This window comes from Mercenaria mercenaria, chromosome 5 (assembly GCF_021730395.1).
Source record: "Mercenaria mercenaria strain notata chromosome 5, MADL_Memer_1, whole genome shotgun sequence".
Classification (NCBI taxonomy): domain Eukaryota; kingdom Metazoa; phylum Mollusca; class Bivalvia; order Venerida; family Veneridae; genus Mercenaria; species Mercenaria mercenaria.
Window position 1 is genome coordinate 72,376,311 of NC_069365.1, and position 25,819 is coordinate 72,402,129.

The following is a 25,819-nucleotide window of genomic DNA, read 5'->3' on the forward strand; positions in this document are numbered from 1 at the left end:
AATCAATTGCACTTTTGATAGAAATACCAGCAAAAATCTATATATTAAACGGGGTATCGGTAAAACAAATATCAAAAACTCTGTATTAATTGAAACTTCAAACCTGTATATATAGATAAGATTGAAGATTCTATGTGACTTATACCTAAGCTCGATAAGCTCCCAGTATTGGTACACTGAGGCTTATTGACACAAAAACCCCTAGTTGTTATCAAATATTTTAAGCAGAAAAAGTTTGGGTATGAAAAATTAAGACAGGGTTCTGAAAGCAAAACCCCAAACATAGTTATCAAATCTACGTGAATATCCTTTGAAAGGCCGTAACACAACAAAACTAAGGAAGAAAACAAAAAAACAAAACAAACACACACACGTACACACACACACACACACACACACATACAGACACACATAGACTCGGTTTATGAGATGCATTGACACATGGACAACTCACGCCCCCTAGCACCAAATGAACGCAAGAGACTCAATCAAACCGAGTCTGCATTTTTTCTGCTTGGAAGTGTTCTATGCTCCCAAGGGCTCTTCTTACAGATTTTATCCTCCATTATCCCTCCCAGGAGACCAGAAATAAAACGATTCATTACATCAGATATTACATTAAATATATATAAACGTTTGCATAAAGCTCACAATTTATATGTAGTGTAGTACTAACCACAAACAAACATACAAGGAAGGACTGATTATATATAAACTTCAGTTGCCTTTTATATTACATTTGTCAAGTGGCAGATAATTTACGTTCTCGTTTTTACCAATCTAGAAACACACTATAGACAGTTCTTCATGAAATGGCTGAGGCATGCAATCAAGTGAAAGTCGTATTAATAATTGCACCAAGGATTGAAGCACGCCTTGAAAACAAACAACTACAGAAATCCGTTTATTTGATTATAACTGTTAACTGTAGACACTACATGACTGCGAAACCTAAATATTTTTTACTTGAACTACGACAATCTCGCCTACCGTTACTAAATGCAAACTGAAAAATTCGACTTTTATTTAAAAATCAGTACACCCACCATGAGAAGATTATGCCCAAGGAAATTCTCTAAATATCGACTGAAAACAAAGCAGCTTTTGGTATTTCAGGACGGGTAACGATTAAGCAATAAAAGTTCATTGTCACTAGATGTTAACCATTGAGACTGCTAGGTCTCTGTAAACTCCGTGTCTCTGGTCAACCAATAAACTAGAAGGAAAGAATAAGAACAGATTTGAACAAAAGTTTTGTTGTTACTCTCTTTCAATATAGACTTAAAAATCAACGGATTTTTTGATAAATTCTTGTTTATATATTGTTATCATTACAGTCTTTTTAATATCTCTAACAATCGTGTACTCTGTACTAACATCTTATTGAAGACAAAACATAAAATGCTGCACACATAAGCTTATGATTAAACAAGTCTTGTAAGATTAGATTTAAATGGAGAAAAACTTATCCTTATAGATACTTATTAGGCAAATTACGAATGAAAGTTCAACCTTCATATCAGGTAAGCATCATTCAAGGGGCAGGAATATTATAGTTTCATACCGAATCACCAATTTATAGATGCGAGTCCACCACAGAGATATACATCGCTTTTAATGTATTTTATTACTTGTTTTGATTACATGCACAGAAATACTTAAATATCCACGAGACCTGCGGGACCAATACCAAACAAGCACAGTTCATCTGCCATGTCAAGTTCTAGGTTTCTGAACCAATTGTCAAACTTGAATCTAAATTGTTGTTTGCAGGCTAGTTTCATTTATTAGTTCAAATTATCATTTGACAATACACACTCTTTTTTCTGCATAAATCAGTTGTAATAGGTCAAATCATACAAATAAATTTTAGCTCCATGGTTTAATTTATACATAATCTATTTTATGTTGATTTTGAAGGAAGTTCAAAAAGTTATATTAATCACTCTCGACATCCATCGACACGAGGGTATAAGAGAAGAGGCCAGTTTTTTAATGCTGAGCGCCAAGCAAGGGAGCTACTGGTACCATTTTTCACGTCTTTGGTATGACACGGCCCCAAGACCTCCCGCACTCGAAGCGAACGTCCTACCACTAGGCTATCGAGGCGGTTAATTGTCCATGGTTTTCCCTAAGAACTTTGGGAGCAAGTTTAAATAAAATCTCAGTAAGTTTTAGATCATCACTTTCAATGACCACTGTCAATGATAGTAATATTAATAGTGTAAATGACAATAAAGTGTTCCAATTTATGAACAATCAATTTTGCGATGTGATCACTTGAAACAAAATCTTCTCTGTGAAATATGTTCGACTTGCTATTGACACTTGATACTGGTAGTTGACCCGGTCATTATTAACTTAGTTGTCAGTTAATATCTATTCTCTTTAAGAATTTGGTTCACACCAACCTATATTTGTCCATAAAATCAGAGAAATAAAAACGTTGAGATAAAGGCATATAGGTTATTGCTTTGGAATTGAGAGAAAAAAGAATAGAATCTAGTTTATGTTAAGAATTAGAGATTGCCACTTTGATATTAATAAACAGTACACAGAATATTATTTCAAAATTTTGAAAACGACTCTGACAATTGTTTCTGTTAAGACATTCTTCGAGATGATATGGAAGATCATATTGTAGTAGATGTACGAGACAACGTACAAAGTAATTAATGAAAATAGATATTAAATTTGTCAATGTAATAGAAAAAGTAAAAAACAACAAAAGTCGCTAAACACGACATAAATGAAAATGCTGCAGGTTCAGTTTGAAACCCTCAATGATACGCTTTTCATACATAACACACAACACACAATGCAAGAGGCAGATGCAAATGTAGCACGGGAATCAACCTTTGGACCTCGGACAATAGTTTTGACTGGTGATCGGCAAATATTCCAATATGTGTATATAATTGTCGCGGAATTTCACAGAAACTTCTACGAAGCCTGTTTGTAAATTTTTGCAGAAGTATCAACAATTAAGATTAACGTTACCTTGAGTAGCCTTTTCCTTGAAGCATACTGTCCGACGTAGGTACTTTTATCCATATTTAATCTATACATATGTTCTTAAGCAAGAAAAGTGCCTAACGTAACTTAATATGTTAAGATGTTTCCTAAAAGAATAAGTTCTATCCTATATTATAAGTGGACTCTTCTTAAGTGTTGCATAGTAGAAAAAATATTTGTTTCCACCAGGAAGAACTATTAGAATGTTCTCACAATTATTATGTCCTGTTGCAGTTTTCAACTACGAATGAATGCTAATGTATAACGCAGTATACATTCCATATTTTCGCACTTTTAAAAATAGTCCTTTGAATGGTATTGTCCCCTTTACTAAATTTTCCTACCAATATTCCGTTCAATAGAATTTAAATGATCATTTTCATTTCCTAAATGAGACATTAATGAGATATACAAACATTTAAAAGATATCTTCTAATATCCCATAATTCAAATTTAGTATGATGCTTGAGACAGGACGGTCAATCGATCATGACAGCAAATCAAAGGCATTAAATGTAAATACAAAAAAAATGATTACATCAAAAGCTTAATATCAAGAAACAGTTGGATGGATTTAAACGATCAATTTGGCTGTCTATCATATTTATCAATTGCCACTTGTCAAATCTTCAAATTCAAATGCTGTATTGTCCTAAAACGTTTTGTCCCATAAGATTCATCCAGAATATTAAGCAAACTGAAACATATTTTAAATTTATATGCTATTGATGTTCTTTCGTGCACAATTCAAAGTTATTAAGATTTCATTGAATTCACTTATATACTCAGTTCATGTACTACAAAAAGTAGTTTAACAATGAAATAATACCAGTAAAATTATGACAATGATAACATTGCTTATATCACAACATGCACAGCATACATGTTTGAAAAAATATTCGTTCTTTCCTTTATGCGCACCCCCAAACTATCAACTAAAACCTAATGACTTCATAGCACGTTCGTCGAAACTGTTATTCAAAATACGATACAGCCTCGTCGATATTTCATAATAAGTTTGCAAAATTCGAATATTCCTATTTATATTTCAAAACAGAAAATTGGTCAGTCGATCATTTTATGCAATATAACAATGTGTAACTATGTGAGCAAGAGTTGTTGCTTTTTAACTATGCAAACAAGCCATGAAATAAGCAACTGTTACATTAAACCTTTTATGAAAAAGCATATTGCTATTATCAGCATATCACCTTTGTTTGCGCTATATAAATGTGGTAATATAGACATATAATCAGCAACATTTAATACCATTTCTTAAAGATACACAATGCCATGTCATGGTACTTTTTCTTGAGATATTTATTCATACTGTAGAAAATCCTCATCAAATATATTAAGGCTTATTTGTTTAGATTATCTAAATTAATTGTGTATACAGAACACATTCATAATAAGATGCCATGCAGTAACAGTAGATTGCTAAAACACTTCCAGTTTTTAGTGGTAGTTCAAATTTATATTCTGCTTAGCTATAAATGTATCAAATATGTCTTATTTAATGTAACGCATAGTATTGTTAATAAATATAAACTTTTCAAATCTAAGTGTACTTAAATTATATGTAGTAATTGTCCATATTTTCAAGTATGAAATTAGGGTCTAGAATACCTTTAATATTTTCATTAGGATTTTACAATATCTATGTCAACAATTACACTTTGTGTCTTTTCAATACTCGATTTTCACAAGCGTGCAAATATGACAAACCATTTAGAAGCCGTGTTCATGCAATTTGTTTTATCATTCAATCTAAACACCTAAATATTTACCATTTAAAATAAAAATCATGAAATGTATTCATCACACCGACTAAATCAATAATATTTGATAGAAAAGCATCAACGATCCATAAATTTAGCAGGCTATCGGCAAAACAAATATCAAAACACTGCATAAAATGAAACTTCAAATGCTTATATAAGTTTGAATATTCTACGTAAATTTTCTTCTATTAAAGCTGATAAATTGAGTATATTTCATTATTGACCAAAACTTATTCATTGTTTGTAAATTAAAGGAGCAATCTATAGTTAGAAATCACGTGAAAAGCTTCTCGTCAAAAGCAGTATCAATATAGAAATATATATCCAATGTGGTTATCAATTAAACACAATTACACAAAGTTCTGTTTAGACCCTCTTCTTATAAAGACATTGAATACATGTGCATATGGTTCGTTAGGGTATGTTTTATATTTATTTAAACGAGCATTCTGTTTTTGCAACCATTGCACATCAAATTATGACGTCAACATACACATGTATAGCTTGTCTTTTCCCTAGTACAAAGAGAATATAATTATTATAGGTGTGCCTCGACCTGCAATGTTGTAATAGACTCGAATGGGTTTTGCAAAAAAAAATAAGTGTTGACGTGATGTTAAAAAACCATCGGAAAAAATAAGGTAAAAGAAGTATCCTGATAAAAGCATTAATAAATGTATAAAAGATTTTTCAGCCAAATTGAATGCTTTTTTCCCTTTTTTCCCCCCAGAAATTATCAATAACTGGCGCATATAATGCGATGAGGCCTTGCAAAATCTACAACTGGTGAATGTATCATTGCAAATCAAGGTACTGCATTATTAACCCTTTAGTAAGACTGAAAATTCGTTATAAACGATGAACATTTTGACTCAAGGAACGCAGATACGTTATCATATATGACGTCACAACTAACGCAGGTAGTCCCACTACTGACTTTTTTTCCGTATCCAACTAGTTGAACATAAGGTTTTGTGTTCGTAAGTAAATTACCGGTTGTATTTCAGACAAAACATTCTCAGGTAAATATAATAAAAGGTGATCCCTTGCTCAGATAACTGTGTCTTTCCCCGCTAGGCAGGCATGATATGTTAAGTTACAACAGCATTGGTGTATTTTAAGAAAGACCTGTTCATGTTATTATTTTTTAGATAACATTTTATTGATAATTATATTGTACAGAGGTTTTCCAGACTGAATTTTCTCCTTCTTAAGCATTGTAAAAATGAACGTTTCTTTGTTAATGTTTTACGCAGCTTAGCATGTTGGTTTATTCACGAATATAAACGACATAAACTTAATCCAAGTGGTATTGACGTGTTCTTTTTAATGTAACACGCACTTTTAAAAGCAATTTATCATAAATGATAACATCGATTATCAGTAAGAAAAATAATTGTACACTTTTTAAACTGTGGTACCTTTAAACTAGAATGGGGATTCGAGTGATGTCAAACAATTTAAAAGCATGAAAATGTATGACATTCATTTTAATTTTGATAATATGATAAGACTGTCTTTAATGTAAATTTCATCTTATCGACTTAAATATACAAGTTTTTTGTTTGTATTTATAAAGCATCAATTAAACAAAAAAAAAAAAGAAAAGAGGTGGTTAAAGTCAATTTCCTGAAAAAAAGTGTGTCACAGAAAATACATTGACTCGATACTATTAAAAGTCAGATCATTAGCATTTAGAACTTCATGAATTTCTCGTGCATTCTCTGTTGTCAAACAGCTACATTCGGTCAATTCGTTTCATAAACCTTGAAGTTTCACAATCTGTTCAAACTGATATAAGATGCATCTAAATGCTCAAACATTTGGCTTGAACCTATAGTTTAAATTCCCAGGTATTATAAAATCAGTAAACTTTGTGCTCTAATAAGATAAACATACTCATTAAGGATAATAATGAAAAAATCAGGATTTCATTGAAAAATATTCATAATCTACAAATATTCTTAGCAATAATTCCCTGGTCTTAAATGATGTGTTTAGATATCATTTCAATTGTCCAATTGCCACAGTGCACGTTTCAGAAAATAAAGATGTATACTGTGATTACTGAATTTGAAGGTTCGCAAAGAAAAGTCTTTATAAATCGCGTCCAAGGAATTAGAGTCTCCGTTGATAGCGGTTGAAACGACTCAGGGGATATACGGCATATCAGAAAAAGATTTTCATTCCACGGTTTCCTTAAAATAAGTAGGACGAGATTAGAAAATCGGGACAGTGTAAATGCAGTGATATATGACACAATTTCGGTCATTTGGCGCGTTTCCTTAAAAGTGCAAGTGACTTTTTAAGTATTTTTTTCATGAACGGGCGGGTACCTTGGTAGCATAGACAACCTTCCGTAAACCTGCTTGATTTCAGTATATGCATGAATGTTTACATAATTGCCGGCTAGAAGTAAATTGTTGGAGACACAGCACTTAAAAGCTAAGATTATTTTAATAAATTTCTGACTTGATAAGTGCTTCCGGCGGACACAGTTTTGCAGAACTTTTCACAAAGTCTACTTGTACGTCTTTGCTAAAATGTTAAAATAATTACCTTGACCAACTTTTTCCTAGAAGCATACTGCCCGGCGTATGTACTTTTATCCACTTTCACTTTACTCATATCTGCTAAATCAGCTATCTTGTCAAAAATAAGAATGCCTAATCTTCGTGTATTAATGTTCCGTTCTGCACCTTACACTAAATCTAACTTGTCATTCCTTTTTATACCCATCCAATTTCCAGTATCATTTTCTAAATGAGTCATTAATGTGAGATAATGATTTATTAATGTGAGATATGAATTATTTTAAAGTTCTTTCCTAATGTCCAATAACTCAAGTTTGATGATCCAGACAATACGGTCAATCGATCATGACAACAAACCGAAAGCGTTAAATATGAATGCTAAAATGATGACATCGACAGCCTATTAACAAGGAACTCTTTGAAGCGTTTGTATAATCGATATAATTATTTAGCATCTATTATCATTTGTTTAAATAATCATTATAAATTTGAATGTATTATCAGTTGGCAGTAGTTTTTTTGCAAAAGTAGTATTGTCCTAAACAGATTCAAATATATTTAATGAAATTGGTGATATCAAATTTCAAAAGTTGATGATGTTTTTGCCGTGCAAAATTATAATGATCTTATGGTTCATTTCACTTTATTTACATACTCGGAACATTTTTTGTCAATGAGTATGATTTTGTAATAAAGAAATAGCTACCGCATTTGGACGCATTAGTTTTTAAACGTTTATTAGACACCGATGTCATTGCTAATATTTAATATGCTAGAAAAGGTAAAAAAATATCACTTTCTTATATTTTAAGCTCTCCTAAATACTCATTATATATGATATACTAATGGTAGTTTCATGTGAATGGTTATCTCCAGTAAATTTTAAAAAATATTTACGTCATTAGTGTAATGAGTTTATAAAATGCGAATATCATGTAGTCCTATTAAATATGTTATAACAGAAAAGTGATAAGGTGATCGATCATTTTATGCAATACAAATTTGAATCGACTCAATGCATATCAGCTCACGCTGGATTTGTTGTTACATTGAATATTGAATGTCACACTAACAAGTCTTCATTTATCCACAATTACTCAATTCCGTTATCTTGATAGCTTCACCCGGATTTCACAGTATTTATGCCAATAATTCCCACTTTATGTCTTTTCAAATTCTCCAGTATCAGGATAACACTTCAGAAACAAAAGTCTCGCTATTTACTCTACATCCGATCAAAGTTCTCCCTTTAAAATCAAAGTCATGTATACATCACGCCTACTAAAGTCAATTGCGCTTTTGATAGAAATACCAGCAAAAATCTATATATTAAACGGTGTATAGGTAAAACAAATACCAAAAATTCCGTATTAATTGAAACTTCACCCGTATATATAGATAAGATCGAAGATTCTATGTGACTTATACCTAAGCTCGATAAGCTCCTAGTATTGGTACACTGTGGCTTATTGACACAAAAACTCTTGGTTGTTAACAATTATTTCAAGCCGTAAAAAAAACTGGTTAGTAGATATGATTCTGAAAGCAAAATCCCAAAATAGTTATCAGTTCTACGTGAATATTCTTTGAAAGCATTTATAACAGTACAAAACCAAGCCAAAAGAAAATTAAATAAATAAATAAAAAAGACACACTCGGTTTATGAGAATTCACGTCCCCTAGCATCGGTTTAAACGGAACTCTGTGTTCAAATTACACAAAATGAACGCAAGAGACTAAAAAATCAAGGATGAATATCCAACAGAGAAAGCCGAACTCTAAACACGCAGCCGTCCCAAATGGAAACCCAGCACGCGGACGCGCACACGACCAACATACACAGACACACAAAGTAAACACACAAGGACAAAATGAAAAAATAAAGGAACACGGTGGGGTACTGCCTTGTAACGGTCAGTGGCAAAACCACCACTAGGAAGCTTAAGCCGGTTAAACATCACTCTTACCCCCACCATGTCCCAAAGTCACAGGACAGTGTAAATAAAAGTTATCCCCGCCAGGTGAAACCCTAACATACGCAAAGGCAACAGAAGACAGGTAATACAAAACACAAAAATACTCTTGCATAAAGCTCACAATGTAATGTAATTTCAAAAAAGGGTGCTAGGCTATTGTTTTAAAAGACTAAATTATTCAATGTCTTGGATAATATAATATTCATTCAAAATTAGTTAAAGGCTTTCACCGGAAACTCTTGACCTTTTAAAATTGTTGAAATATAAAACTGACAAGTTATCGTAGCTCTGGGCAGGTTAAGACATAACACCAGGAAAACTACATCTTAATTTGGTAATCAACAGTCTGGCCGGTGCATATAAAAGGTCTATGTACTAGACATTTAGAGGCGAGGCGGCAGAGCCACCAACCGTGGTTCTGCCAACGTAAGTCAAAGATACCATTATGACTCATTAGGTTAATTTCCAAATATGTTATGTAGATTTCATGAAAGACAACTTCAGAACATACATAATTAGTTCTTAACATTTTATAGTAGCTAAATATTATTTGAAAGATGGACACTGAGACAATAAAACTACTTGTACTAAAAGACTTTCTTTAAATACCTGAAATTAAATAAACATCAGAAACGAACTATTGTGTCTTCAATCTTATATATGGGTGTGAAAGTTCTACCACAGTTTTACAAGTCTGGTAACACTGGTGCCATGTGGCTTTTAGAGGCCATTACGCTACAACAATTTATTTAAGAAATAATTTGTAGCAAAACAGTGCTTTATCACTATTTATACACGATGGGCGGTTATACGTCAGGCGTAATAATTTCACGAGGTCGCAGCTCGAGTGAAATTTTTTCGGACGACGTATAACCGCCCGAGTGTATAAATAGAGATAAAGCACTGTTTTGCTATAAATTATTTCGATTCTAATATGTTTTTATTGTAAAATTTATACCAAATATGATGGAACTGTTTCTTCGCGCAAGCATGGCGCCAATAGTAGGTATTTGTTAAAACACGCAGGACCGGAAACGGTAATACGTCTTGCGGCAGAATTCAGTTCGAGCGAAAATTATTGCGAATTATTCAGCAAAAGCTAAATAACTAATTCAGTATGTGTATAAATTAATCAAAACATTTGTGCAATGTGACATTTCGTTTAAAACATGTTATTAAGTAAAATATTTCATGAAATTTGAAAGCGCTATTTCTTGATGCGTACACGGCGCTAAATATCACGTTGACGTGACGTCAACATAACATCGTTGTGATGATTAAAACATTGTTAGCCATATTAGAATAATTTTTTAATAACTTAAAAATAAGATGCTGTGTATCGAATGTTTTTTTCAATCATTGCAAATTTGATTTCGTTCTTTCATGTTTTTTTCACAAAATCTATAAAATGTTACCTAGGTTTATTTGACCTTTTTAGAAAATGTATTTCCATGCTAACGACTAACAAACATACAAGGAAGGATTGATATAGAAACTTTAGTTGCATTTTATATTACATTTGTCAAACGGCAGATGCAATACGTCCTAGAGACCCTCTATATACAGTTCTTCATGAAATGGCTGAGACGTGCAATCAAGTGAATGTCATATTAGTAAGTGCACCAAGGAATGAAACACGCCTTGAAAACAAACAAGAAATCCGTTTATTTGATTAGAATTGTTAACGGTAGACACTACTTGACTCCGAAACCTAAAGCCTTTTTACTTTAATTTCGACAATCTCGTCTACCATATACTAAATGTAAACTTAAGAAATCGACTTGAATATCAGTATTCATATTTTAAAAATCAGTACACCTACCATGCGGTGACTATAAACAAGGAAAATCCCCAAGTATCGACTGAAAACAAAGCGGATTTGGAAACATCAGGACGGGTAAAGATTAAGCAACAAAAAATAATTGTCACTAGATGTTAACCATTGAGAACTCTAGGTTCATGTAAACGCCGTTTGTCTGGTGCTCTAATAAATCAGAAGGCAAGAATTACAGAAAATTTGAACAAATGTGTGGTTACCGTCTTCAATATAGACATACCATCAAAGGATTATTTCATATATTCTTAACATTACATTCTTTTTAATCATCGAGGTGGATTTCTCTTACAATCGTGCACTCTAAACTGACATCTTATTGAAGACAAAACATAAAGTGCTGCACACATAAGCTTATAATTTAACAAGTCTTGTAAGATTAGATTTAACTGAAGAAAGACTTATCATTTTAAATAGTTATTAGGCAAATTATGAATGAAAGTTCAACCTTCATATCAGTAAGCATCATTCAAAGGACAGGAATATTATAGTTTCATACTGAATCACCAATTTATAGATGCGAGTCCACCACAGAGATATATATCGCTATTAAAGCATTTTATTACTTGTTATGAATACCTGCAAAAAGTACTTAGATATCCACGAGACCCGCACCAATACCAAACAAGCACGGTTCATCTGCCATGTCAATATCTAGGTTTCTGAACCAATTGTCAAACTTGAATCTGTATTGTTGTTTGCAAGGTATTTTCTTTATAAGTTCAAATTATCATTTGACAATACACACCAAAATCATTTGTAAAAGGGCAAATCATAGAATCCCATTTTAGCTCCATGGTTTGCCGTAAGAACTGTAGGAGCAGGTTTAGATACAATCTCAGTCAGTTTTAGATCATCACTTCCAATGTCCACTGTAAAAAATAGGGTAATATTGATAGTGTAATGACAATAAAGTGTTCCAATCTATGAACAATAAATTTTGCGATGTTATCATTTGAAACAAAATCTTCTCTGTGAAATATGTTCGACTTGCTATTGACACTTGATACGGCATTTGACCCGGTCATTATTGACTTGGTTGTCATTTATCTATTCTCTCACACCAATCTATGTTTGTCCATAAAATCTGAGAAATAAAAACATTGAGATAAAGGCATATAGGTTAATGCTTTTGAATTGAGAAAAGGGTATACAAAAAAGAAAAGAAAAAAAGAAGAATAAAGTCTAGTTTGTGAAAAATCAGAGATTGCCACTTTGGCTTTAGTAAACAGTATACCGAATATAATTTTACCTTTTGTAACTCAACGTTTTACGGACATGATTTCAGATATGGGACCTGGCCAAGGGGTTACTATTACTGGCTACCAATCCTTTGTGTTTCTCACAAATGTGGGTTTGAAACTCCATTTGAAATGTAGAAGTCTTTCATGTGAGGAAGCCATTCAGCTGACTTACAGAAGGCAGACTGGGTCCCGTGTCTGAAATAATACCCCAAAGGGGACACATGGTGTCTTCTTCAACCAATGAAAATTATTAAACCGCCATATGATATAGATGTTTATTTTTCAACTTAACTCAGCATAGTCTATTATACACATACTACATCACTCATTGAGAAACGACCCTGACAATTGTTTCTGTTAGGACATTTCACGAGATGATATGGAAGCTCATATTGTAGTACATGTACGAGATAACGTACAAAGTAATCAATGAAAATATTAAATTTACCAATGAAATAGAAAAAGTGAAAAAATAAAACAACAGAGGTCGCTAAACACGACATAAATGAAAATGCTGCAGGTTCGGTTTGAAACCCTCAATGGTACACATTACATACATAATACACAACACACAATGTCAAGAGGCAGATTCAAGTGTAGCACAGGAAGCAGCCTTTGGACCTCGAACAATAGTTTTGACTGGTGATTGACAAACCATCCAATAAGTGTATATAATTGTCGCGATACGGACTTCGTACACGCTAGGGAAGGAATTGTTTTATGTATCCCGTTAGCTCAGTCAAGCTTGAAGTCCCGGATTTGAGTCCTGACTGACTGCATATTTTTCTCACCCTGTGACAATTTGCACCCAACATGGGATAATGACATGCTTGCTTGGTTAGTCTTATGACACTAGCAATAGAATGAAACTTCGTAATTCGAATGTGGGGGTATATGTCACGGCATGGACTCAGTCGGTACAACACTTGCTTTGTAAGCGAGAGGTCCCGGGTTTAAGCCCGGACTGACATTTTTTCTTACCCTGTGTCTTTAAGAAATTGTAAGAGAAGTTAAAAAGTTAAAAAAGAATTATGTCAATAAAACCCCATACAATAAAACTCTTCATTCTCTACCATATACGTTCATGAGTTACACATAGTTGGCAATGCAACTACAATCACTCGATGAGATAACTAACTAAGCCTTGTTTAATTCATGTATGCCAAGTATCATAGTAAATGACAAGAACAAATGTTAAGTTTAAACAATGAAGCATTTGCACTGTTCAAGTTCATGTTTGCAATCTATTTCATGGATTTTCCATGTGGTAGGAGTCAGCTAAAACTTTCATACTAATAATCGTCAGGGAATTTCAAACGAAAATGTTAGATCTATTTGATTAATAATTTATTATCATGAAATTCTCTATGGACATTCCAAACATTTTGCTAGTCTCTATCAAGTATAAAATTAGAACAAATACCATTCACTTATAACATAATGGTACAGCTAGTAAGGTATAAAATATTGCATAACCGTTGGATAGACAGAGGCAGTAATTCATATAATCTGGAGCTCCCCGAAACTTTGTATCAACATAAAAAAGACAAACTTCAACTTGACAAACTTTTTCCTAGAAGCATACTGTGTTCAACATATGTACTTTTATCCGCTTTTACTTTATTCATGTCTGTAGAGGGAATTCGTTTCACTGATTATATCAAAAACGGTTTAAATGTACTTTCCTGATTACCCAGAAGGTATTGATATTTCTAATTATTTTGTTTCATGAGAACAATTTTCTGACAATTCTCCTTTTTTGATTGTAAACATTTCGACAGAGAACAATACCTATAATTTTAACTATTTTGTCACTTCATTTAGTCTGAAGGAAATTTCTATAATCGCCGATTTCTAGTAAATAAATATAATATATGAGCCGTGCCATGAGAAAACCAACATAGTGGCTTTGCGACCAGCATGGATCCAGACCAACCTGCGCATCCGCGCAGTCTGGCCAGGATCCATGCTGTTCGCTTTCAAAGCCTATTGGAATCAGAGAAACTGTTAGTGAACAGCATGGATCCTGACCAGACTGCGCGGATGCATATGTATACTTATAACCTTAAATAATGCTTAAACTTTCTGTTTTAGAAACAGCGAATCTTCATTCGATTCTTATTGATTACATTTTTTTTCAGTGAATTACGGAAATGTTAGAGTGAAACATATCTGTTATTTCCAATATATATTTCACAAGTAAACTATAAAATAGGTAAATTTAGTTGAAACATGACCTAAAAATTAATTGTTTTACAAGTAAGATCTTTTAGTCATGTTTCCAAAAATGATGGGATGCTGAACATATGTCTGTTTGGTATGGCGTTACTGAGAAAAAAATAAGAATTCGGCAATCAAGAATTTGTGTTTGATAACTGGCTAATCAAATCATTTAATTATGTTAATTGCTATTGCCAATATACGTATAAATGGGCTTAGTTTTGCTTTGCTGCATTCTATGATTCCAAAAGATCTTCCTGTTGATTTTATATAAAGTAAAGCCTATATTAATCCGTTATTTCAAAAATATATATGCCTCACTGAGTATAAATTAAATGAATGTTTGATAAGCCGTAACATTATTATTCAAACAGTTATTAACACATATAAAGATATATCAATATTTGTTAATGTTATACAGTTGTTAAGTGGAAATATTCCTTTTAAAAATTTCATTTGAGATAAATTGATTAGACGATAATTGATGAACACAACTGAACAAGCTAGGTGTGAAGTTATAAACCGATGTTTAAAGTTATTAAGCGAGGTTTGAAGTTATTAAACGAGGAATGAAGTTATTGAGCGAGACTTAGTTATTTAGAAATGTTTTAAGTAGTTTAATGATGATTGAAGTTAATAATCGATGTTCAAAGTTATTAAACGAGGTATGAAGTTATTAAGCCAGACTTAGTTACTTAGGAATGAGTGATGTTTGAAGTTATTAAGCGAGGTTTGAAGTTATGCTTATGCAAACAAATCCAGAAATAACTTTGCCACATCAACTTTACTACACTGAGACAGATATCCGTGTTTATTTTTGGATCTCACAATATTTGAATTATTTCAGGTTTTGTTATTTTGTACACTTAAATATCACAAATAACAATTCAGAAATTTGTTTCCACAGGCTATTCAAACATCTAAAAGGTCTCTCCTTAAATTCAAAAAAGTGTCATCTACTCAAATCAATGATTCATGAGAGAAAATCAGTAGGACTACATAAATTAAACAGGCTATCGTTAAAACAAATATCAAAAGCGTTGCTGTTATTGAAACTTCAAATCAACGTATATAGATAAGTTTGAATATTCTATGTGGCTCGTATATATTTGTTGATAAACCATAAATCCGAGTATACTGTAGATTATTGACAAATAACTGTTGGTTGTAGCAAATAGTTCAAGCGTTCTACGTTTTGATATCAACGTTATAATTGTGACATGCCTTGTGTTAAGCATTATCAGTAAAGTTGAATTAACTTTTGTAGTTATCAATTCAACATTATATGCATGATATAGACCATTATACAGTTACTGAGACTGACGCTTTTGCCATCATGTTACATCATATTGTATTCCTAAGCTGCCGATAATTGTTTTATCTTATCGAAGTAATAGTTTCAAATCCGGTTGCATAAAGATCATTTATATACATGTACTTATTAGTACGCAAAGATGTAAATAGTAGTCTAAAATGTAATTCCATTCCTATGACGTCATCTTACTAGGCGTCATATAATGTGCTTGTGATGAAGACTCAAAATGTCGAAACGCATTGTAAATAAGAGTTTGTCTTCTTTTTTAACTAAACTGGACACCAACCAGTATTCCCTAGATTTAGACAGTGCATCGTGAAGTAATGTCACAGTATTTAACAAGTGTTCTACAGGAAAAGCCCAGAAACGTTGATTATGCAATATATTTGGTGTAAAAGATAGCTGTTTAGATTAATAGTAATCATATATATATATATAGATAGATAGATAGATAGATAGATGATACAGCAGTGTGGTTATGTTTTCGGATTCTTTGTGCCCATGGAATCCATTCAAAGTTTGTTCAATAATCATATTCTACTTTGGTCGGTGTGCTTATTTTATTACCTCTCATGAACAGGATCGTCCAAACCGAGCCTTCCATTACATTGTTTGAATGCAATATTTAGTAAAAAAAGGAACGTCACTTTCAGCATATACTAGTATGATAAACCCAAAAATTTTGAAAATTTTGAGTATCCTAAATATTGAAAATTAAATATTTATATGTGTAATAAATCAAATGCTTCAAAAGCTGTACTGTTAGTAAGTTATGCAAACTAACCCGGACTAGCAACAGTTGCATTGAACATTGAATGAAACAGCATGTTGCAGTCACCAATAATTCGCCCTTATTCATAGGTATTCGATCACCTATTTTGATATTTTCATCCGGATTCACAATACTTCATGTCATTCATTTCCACTCCCAACTTAATATCAAAATTAGTTTAAATGTACTGCTAACTAACAAAATTCAACTGCTTTTGATAATGATAGAAAAAAATCAACAACAAAGGATATTAATTAAACGGGGTATTGGTAAACGCAAGTATCAGAAACTCTGTATTATTTGAAAAATCAGGTAAGATTGAAGTTTATATGGCTTGTATTAAAGCAGGTAAGTTACCAGTCTTAATACACTGAGGCTCATTGACACAAAACTCTCGCTTTTAGTAATAAAGATAAAAAACAAAGCTCTACATGAGATGACCCGTGATGATCATATTTTACAAGAAGCATTAAACGCAACCATGCAAAATAAATAGCGACTAAGTTTAAAAGAGTCGAGTCTGAGAGTATGAGAGGTAATGCACACTACCTTAAGCTGAATTCTATCTTTATCCCAAAGACCATAATAACAGAATAAAAATATTGAAAACTGTATTGAACATAAATAAGCCTCAGCAGTTATTAGTTCAACATTAACTAACAAAAGCACAATTCTCAATATTTCAAGCTGCATGTCGCAAGTAAATAAGTACAAAAGCTTTGCTATGCTTTTTCATACACTGTAAATTTGATTAAGGTCTTATCCCCTCCTATAAGTATAGTTCTATTTATATTTACTTGACCACTGTGATTAGAGTTCAATACCTTTGACAGGTTAACGGGTGTAATAGAAATAGATGAAATAATTTAGTTCAATTTTATGTAATTCTTGAAAAGTGAAAAAAAAAAATGTAGTATTTCCACTAGGTATTTCCATGTATGATGGCTAGGATGTGCGTGTATACCAATAAAAGTCATGCAAACGAAGCTGCACCGACTGTACAACAAACCCATGTCTTATGGTATAATTACAATAAGTACATTCAAAAGTGACTTTCATGTAAGAAATCCATTGGCAAGCAGACAATATCAAACAATACAAACTTGCAAAATTTATGGACTTTGACAATCGCGGCTACTTGGTAATTATACCTAAAGACTAGTACACGAGCCAAGTTGGTCAATCACAGGGATAACAATTTGAAAACAAAGCGCAGAGGGGCAAAGATTCAACAATAAAAGATCACTGTCACTAGATGCTAAGATACACGTCTGTCGCTCACCAAAACTTTACCCTTTAGCCTGCTGGAGGCAAGTGATTCTGCCTTTGCGGCCAGTGCAGACCAAGATCAGTCTGCACATCGCTATTCAGTCAGTAAATTTTCAGTGAAAACCCCTTCAAATAATAAATGGTATTGCCCAAATGGAATGATGGACTAGACACACTTTTAGAAATTTTGCAGGCTAGGGGTTAACAGGTAGAATAATATGTGCAGATTAGGCCATAATACGATTGAACATGCTTGTTCATTTGAGCCATACCAGCAGCGTGATTAACCTTTTTTCATTATTGCATACCATACTGGTGTTCCTGGTGTTTTCATCAATGCTGGAAAATTCCATCTTACGCCCGTAAATGGATTGAAAATGACCTAAAACTAATTACATTTATGTAGAAGATTCGTTCAGTAATCTAAATAATATGTTATACCGGAGGTCGAAAGATGCCATCGCGATTATACCTTACATTATAGTGAGTTAAGTCAGCTTGATCTTAAAGGGATAAGGTTGTACACACAAGTTTAGAAGGCATGAATGAAATATAGAAATAATAAAGATCACAAATAACTAAGATTAACTAATTTAATGACATGACTGAAAGAGAAACATTGCCGGCATATTAATTAATTCAAAGAAAGAGTTTTAGGCATTTTCTTAAAGACGTATGCAGAATTGTTTTCACCCGATTTACGCTAGTGGGTCCATTGCACAATACGAAAAAAAAAATGGCACTGTCAATATTTCTTAAAGTGATATTTCAGTTACTGTGAAGCTTTACAAGACAAACTACACGAAGAATCTAGATGAAAACAAGCCCAAGCATGCACTCGCTTTCTAAACCCTTGGATTGTGTACAAACTTCAAATTGACATTGGAATTTCGTTTAAAGGCTTATTTCATTGATTACCTATCAGTACTGATTTAGCTAAAGAAATACCACCAATAACTCTTTTTTTCTGTATAAATCAATCTATACTTTTCAGAAAAGCCGTACGACTTATCATTAAACCCAAAAAATTAGCTCCATAGAGTTCTGTCAGACCAATAAGAACGGGTTTAAATGTACGTATTTACTCACAATCGGTACTAAATTATCAGCCAATGTCAATGTCCGCTGTCAATATCAGGTAAAATATGATTACCGTAAAGACAATAAAGTTTCAATTTATGCAAAACAAAAACATTCTCTGTGAAATATGTTACTGACATTTGATACTGACATTTAACCTGGTCAGTAATGATTAATTAGTAGTTGTCTGTCAATATCCTTTATCTATACACAAATGGTTAATGAGTATCTCTGCTGGTCCGTACAATGAAAAAAATGAAAGTTTTAGTTTATGCTAATTTCGGTTGTGATGACAGTTATATGCTTATTGGAAAACCCAGTACTAGTGTGATATGAGAAAGATCGGTCATGATCCCAGTGGGGCTCGAAGGCACGACATTGTGAATAAATAGCCGACACCTCAATCCGTAAGTTGAAGTAAAGACGAAGAGAGAGTTGCTTTGAAAGTATTTAAAAGATAAGCAAAACAGGAAAAGCAATTGTTCAGAATGCTATTTTTTTTGTATTTATAAAGAGTATACAGAACAATATTTCAAAACATGATTTTACACGAAGAAATTATCTCTCAGAGTTCACATTTTCTATGAACGTTATGGAGATAAACGTGATTGATTACAAATGCAACCCCACAGTGATGTGACCATTGAATGATCTCTACTTGAACATCATTTAAGTTATGCACGACAAATATTATATATATACGGTGAGGTGAGAAGAAACAGATATCTCCAAATACGAAGCATATGTTACATATTTCAGTTTTTGTAAATAAAACCAAGTCTGCAAATATATTGTCTAGTTTCGTTCTTCGTTTCCAAAGGATTTTTGTATAGACTTCATTAACTACAAAGCAAAGTCAATGTCCATCTCTTTATGAATCCCCTGGTAGATTGTAGAAGACAAAATTAGCAAGGAGGGAATTGCTATTGAAAAGACAAATGGTGAACCCAATTAGAACAAATATATTTAACTTGATTGACAAATTGATTACATAACTGGTACAATATCAAATATTGCAAACACAATTAAACTTCGCAGTTGATAAATTTTAATCTAAATGCAATAGACGGAGACAGTGATTTGAATAATTTAGAGCTGCTGTTGCGTTTGATTGCAAGTATTTGCTGGAATACAATTACATAGATAAGATCAACTTTACCTTGACAAGCTTTTTCCTCGAAGCATACTGTCCAACATATGTAATTTTCTCCTTTGCTACTTTATTCATGTCTGTTGTGTAAGTTGCTTCACAGATTATATCAGAAAAGTTTTAAAATCCTTTTGAGTACAGTTCTGTATTAACGATTTACATGTCCACTAAAACGTCAATATTTGTGACAAATTTCTCTGTATTGGTTGGGAAAACATTTCTGACAATTCTCTGTTTTGGTTTGAACAATTTCAATAAATTTTGTAAAACTACCAATAAAGGACTTGATTTTAGTCTCAAAACTGCTTGATATAAGATAAAATGTTCGCGATGCTTCTAACTTTAAATGATGCTAAAATGTTTTCAACGATTTGATATAGAAGCAATGTGTTTTCATTTTATTCTAACGTCTGCTTACTTTCCATAATCTACTCTTTAGCCTTTTAATTCTCATTTTCATCATCTAAATGAGGTATTAATGTGAGTTGAAACCTTTTGAAGCTCCCTGATAATGTCCTTAAATTTAAATCTTATATTACAGTCAAGTTGCTTAATCGATCATGGTTGCAAACCAATGGCGTTAAATGTGTCCTAAGTTGTTCTGTGACTTTACAAAAAACTCTAGATATTAATTTGTAAAATCAATGTAGAATAATTATTATTTAATTCTTAATTTATTATTATTATTAGTTCTATCAACTTTCAGTCGCTTATACATATATTTCAGGGTTACTTTATTGTAGTATCAATAGTCTTAGTGGGAATGTTTTAGATTATCAAAAATTCAAAATACTCGAATGGATCAATATTCTCGCATACCAGAAGTGTATCATGGCTCCTCATGATGTGTCTCAGGACTCAGATATTGCTAAACGAAGGCAATAAGGACATTATCAGGGAGCTTCAAAAGGTTTCAACTCACATTAATACCTCATTTAGATGATGAAAATGAGAATTAAAAGGCTAAAGAGTAGATTATGGAAAGTAAGCAGACGTTAGAATAAAATGAAAACACATTGCTTCTATATCAAATCGTTTAAACTGACTAAAGTTGGAACTATTGATATATATTATGAGATTCGGAAGAAAACATTAAAACACTGGATTGGATAGCTCTGAATCAATGTAGCATTATTGATGTTGCAACATGCTGATATATTTCAAAATGTACTAGATAAGCAAATTGAATAATAATGATATGGTTTATCAATCATTCATTTAACTATGACGAAGGGAGCCATACTTATATCAAAAATAAAGTATTCATGAATATAAAGCGTAGGAACCATAACTCTTGAAATTTTATTAACACTGGTTGTTTTTCCTGTCTTGTAGGTATATAACCAAAAATGGTTGGGACGCTAAACGTAGATCGAATTTGGCATGGTTAGAATTAGTTATAGAATTTTATTTGAACTAAGTTGCAGATCCAGATTTCGTGATTATGGAAATGATAATTGACTAATAAAATAATTTTGTAAATATTTCATTGCCTAAATCCAATATATACACATAAATGGGCTTGAAAGTAAGGCTCAAGAGTAACTCATTTATTTTTGATATAAGTATGGCTCCCTTCGTCCTAGTTAAATGAATGATTGATAAACCATATCATTATTATTCAATTTGCTTATCTAGTACATTTTGAAATATATCAATATTTGTTAATATAATGAAGTCATGAAATGGAAATATTTCTGTTAAATATTTTATCACAGAAATATTAATTAGATGATAATGGATGAACGCAGTTCGAAGTTATTAACAATGGAAACAAATCCAGAAATAAACAAGCACTACATTGAACAGCATGTTGCAACATCAACAATGCTACATTGATTCAGAGCTATCCAATCCAGTGTTTTAATGTTTTCTTCCGAATCTCATAATATATATCAATAGTTCCAACTTTAGTCAGTTTAAACACTTAAGTATCACGTACATTGTATACGCAGTTATAAAGACATAGTACGAGTGTATTTCCGTAAGCTATTCAAACATCTAAAAGTTCTCTCCTTAAAATCAAAATTATTTTGTGTATTCATCACACCTACTCAAATCAATGGCCCTGACAGATAATCAGCAAGACTACTTAAATTAAACAGGCTATCGTTAAAACAAACATTAAAAATACTGCTTTAATTGAAACTTCAAATCCGCGTATGTAGATATCATTGAAGATTCTGTGTGACTCGTATATGGTTGATAAGAGACAAATCCAAGTGTATTGCAGAATATTGACACATAACTGTTGGATGTAGCAAAATGTTCAGACATTATTTGCTTTAGAATTATAGATGTAAGCTACGTCTGACATCTACATTCTAAACGTGATGCCCTGTGTTAAGCATTATCAATGTAGAGTCTTTGACATTTGTAAGTATCAGTTCAACTTTATTTGCAAAATAAGGACTACAACATAGTCATTGACACTTGTTATTGTTTGTTTATTTTGAGTTTAACACCGTTTTTCAATAGTATTTTTAGTTATGTAACGGCGGGCAGTTAACCTAACCAGTGTTCCTGGATTCCGTACCAGTACAAACCTGTTCTCCGCAAGTAACTGCCAACTTCCCCACCTGAATTAGAGGTGGAGGAAGAATGATTTCAGACACAATGTCTTTTATCAAATCGTCATGGAGAACATACGCCCTACCCGAGGATCGAACTCACGACCCCGCGATCCGCAGATCTGCACTGTACCTATTGAGGTAAGCGGGCGGTATTGACACTTGAGTCATTTGATACGATATCATATTTAACAGAAGAATGCGATTGTCAACGCCGATATTATCCTCTTCTAAATATAACATCATACTAAATGACTTACAGGCCGACAACTATATCATTATATCAAAGTAACATTTTCAGACACAAATACGCTAAAATTTGAATGGTATATCATGTTTATAACGTAATTTCACTGCAGGGATAACGCATGTTTTTTCATGTTATAACGTCTGCAGAATGCCGAGGGATTAGTTAGTGCGGGGGTACCAACGTATCCCGAGGGATTCTGAAGATGTTATAACACAAAATGAACATGCGCTAACGCTATTCTAGCATAAAACGCGGAAAAAAAACTAATAAATGAATACATTCTCCCCAACATCATTAAATTTCCATGAAATGCGCGGGAATATCTGAGTTGTTTTTTTCACGTTGACGTCATTTCCATTTGAATTATCCGTTTGGGGCCATAATACATTTACGCTTTGCCACGGAACGCACATATATAAAAAGGTGTTATAACAGCACGTGAGCGCGAGAATCTCTCTGTTAACACATCTTTTTTCTCAGTTAAAACACCCCCGGAAAGTGACAAGAACAGCAGTTTTATGATAGAATTGACGTTGATTTTCTTGTAATGTGTTACTGATAACACTTAGAATGATATAGTTAAAACGCATTGTAAGTGGGAGTTAGTTTTCTTTTTGTTTTAAACTAAGAACCAACCAGTATTGCCTAGAATTAGAGAGCGGTTGATGAAGAAAAGTAATATAAGAGTTGTATCATCAGACTTTACATACCACAGGGAAACACCCTGCAATATTAAGTGTTTGTTAAAATAATAGCGCACAGCCTAACCCAGTGCGGGGTCTGAGGAGCGTTGTATTTTTATACTCCTCATGTACAAATTCATTCGAATCGAATCAGCTTTTTTATTACATACTCGTTTCTATTCCCCGTTAAGTTACACTTGTACCGAAAACGTCAATATTTTTCCATACGCTGATGCCTGAATTTCATATCGGGTGCGTGACGTAATTTAGTGTGTGTTGTTGCACTATTTTTTTTTTCTATTTAGTTCAGTATTGTAAATCCTATTCAGGCTATTGAACATATTTATGATATTTACATAATATTTATACGTGTATATACGTATGCAATAAAAAGATTATTATCTCCTAAAGTCGCACAATATTTCCGCTGAAGAACCCGTGCATATTTCCCGATACAAAGCTAATTACCTATAAATATTATTCGGTTACGTTCTATGCTTCCATAGGATCTTCTCATAGATGACTCTATAAATAGTTCAGTTCAGGTGTATTTGCGAAGTGAAAGATACAATGTCTTTTGATCTAATAAAATTACATAATGTTGATCTACTTCTTAAAGAAATGGTTAGTGCATTTGGTACCAACAAAACTATAACTATATCAAGAAATGAAACATGAAAGTGTTGAAAAAAAACAACATTTTTTTAGGTAATACAAATTTACTTTCCCGTAAATGTTTGGAAAATTAAAGCAAAAGTTTACTTGCTAAATATGGTCATATAACTCAATGTCAGTGGAAAGGTCAAAGATCACATCGAACTATCCACTTGTTTTTGTGTAAGCGTGTTTATAGTCGCCGCCGGAAACCCAAAGGGGCGGTTCCTCCAGAAGACTGTAAATAATTCTAGTTGGAGGATAGTACAAGATACAAAGGTCACTTCAATTTCAGAAGCTTCTCTGGTTCTTGAGCATGCCCGGTGTAAAGGCCCATACATGGGATCCTTATTTGAAGGTAAGTAACTTTAGCTGAAGGAAAGGGGGCTCGAACTCACCACCCCTGGTTTTGAGGTCAGACAGTATTACCACTGCACCATGTTCTAAGAATGCATCGTTATTGAAAAAATTAAGTTTATTGGCATATCGGCAACAGTTCTTGCCTTTGCAGCAGAAACAGCAACTGTGGAATCAACACCAAGAGACAAATAACAAATCCCTTTATCTTCCAAAAGACTCATCTCTGGATTCTTTACGATATGCAGCATCAGAATGTAATTGAATAGATCACTTTTATTCTTTATTTACTAAAAAGACATACTTTTCTTACAAGATTTATGCTGGATAACACAATTAACACATTTTTTACAATGTAACAGCTGTGCATTTATCATAGAAAAATGCATCAAAGACACGGAGTTTATATCTCTCAAAAACCGAGACAATGTCTTAAACTACTTTTTGCTATTTTGAATGGAATTTCGTTTTCAGTTTATTTATAAAATGCGTGTAAACCAACAAGTCGTATTTGCATACCATAATGACAAAATACAGATTAAATTGAAATTTACGCTTTTGATCTATATTTCACATCCCACATACTTATGGTTTTATTACCGTTTGAAACTTCATTCAAATCATCAAAAGAAAAACTTGAATTGATGCGTCAAAAACTGTTAAAAACATGATTATCTATCAATACACAGAGGAAACTTTCAAACTAAATAATATGTATCAAAAGAGACCCTCGAACCATTTCTGTCTGGATATGTGAATGAACTGTATTGCATTTAAACAGCATGATATATCGAGATCGGTTAACTGTATGAAAAGTGTGTTTGATATGTTAATTAAAATTTGCAGAGGTTATCTTTGATACTGTTTTTTTGGTTGTACTGCATACTGCAATTCCAGTTTTATTTCAAACATAATGGCTGTAAATTTTTATTTAACATCACGAAATAAACACTATATATTGAGATTCTATTTTTACCGAATCTCTATTCTCTATTTTTACCGAACATCAATATTTATACAGAACTGAATTTTCTGTAAAAAAGGTTATACCAACAACGAAATGAATGGGGCGTCTGCATCCAACCGCGTAATAAAGATAACCAGTCCCTTGC

General features: G+C 32.7%; 1 protein-coding gene across 3 annotated transcripts in view; it reads right to left on the minus strand.

The window, feature by feature from the left end:
- LOC123557595 (uncharacterized) overlaps positions 1–25,819 on the minus strand; it is a 73,286-nt gene that overhangs the window by 44,326 nt on the left and 3,141 nt on the right. The window contains exon 1 of one of the 3 annotated variants that reach the window (XM_045349153.2): positions 7,359–7,495. The exons of 1 other annotated variant lie outside the window; for it this stretch is intronic. In XM_045349153.2, the coding sequence (XP_045205088.2) occupies positions 7,359–7,427 (69 nt within the window). In that variant the 5' untranslated portion in view covers positions 7,428–7,495. Of the gene's footprint in view, positions 1–3,000; positions 3,389–7,358; positions 7,496–25,819 lie in introns of those variants that run through there. One more of the 3 variants, XM_045349150.2, reaches the window with a different exon arrangement.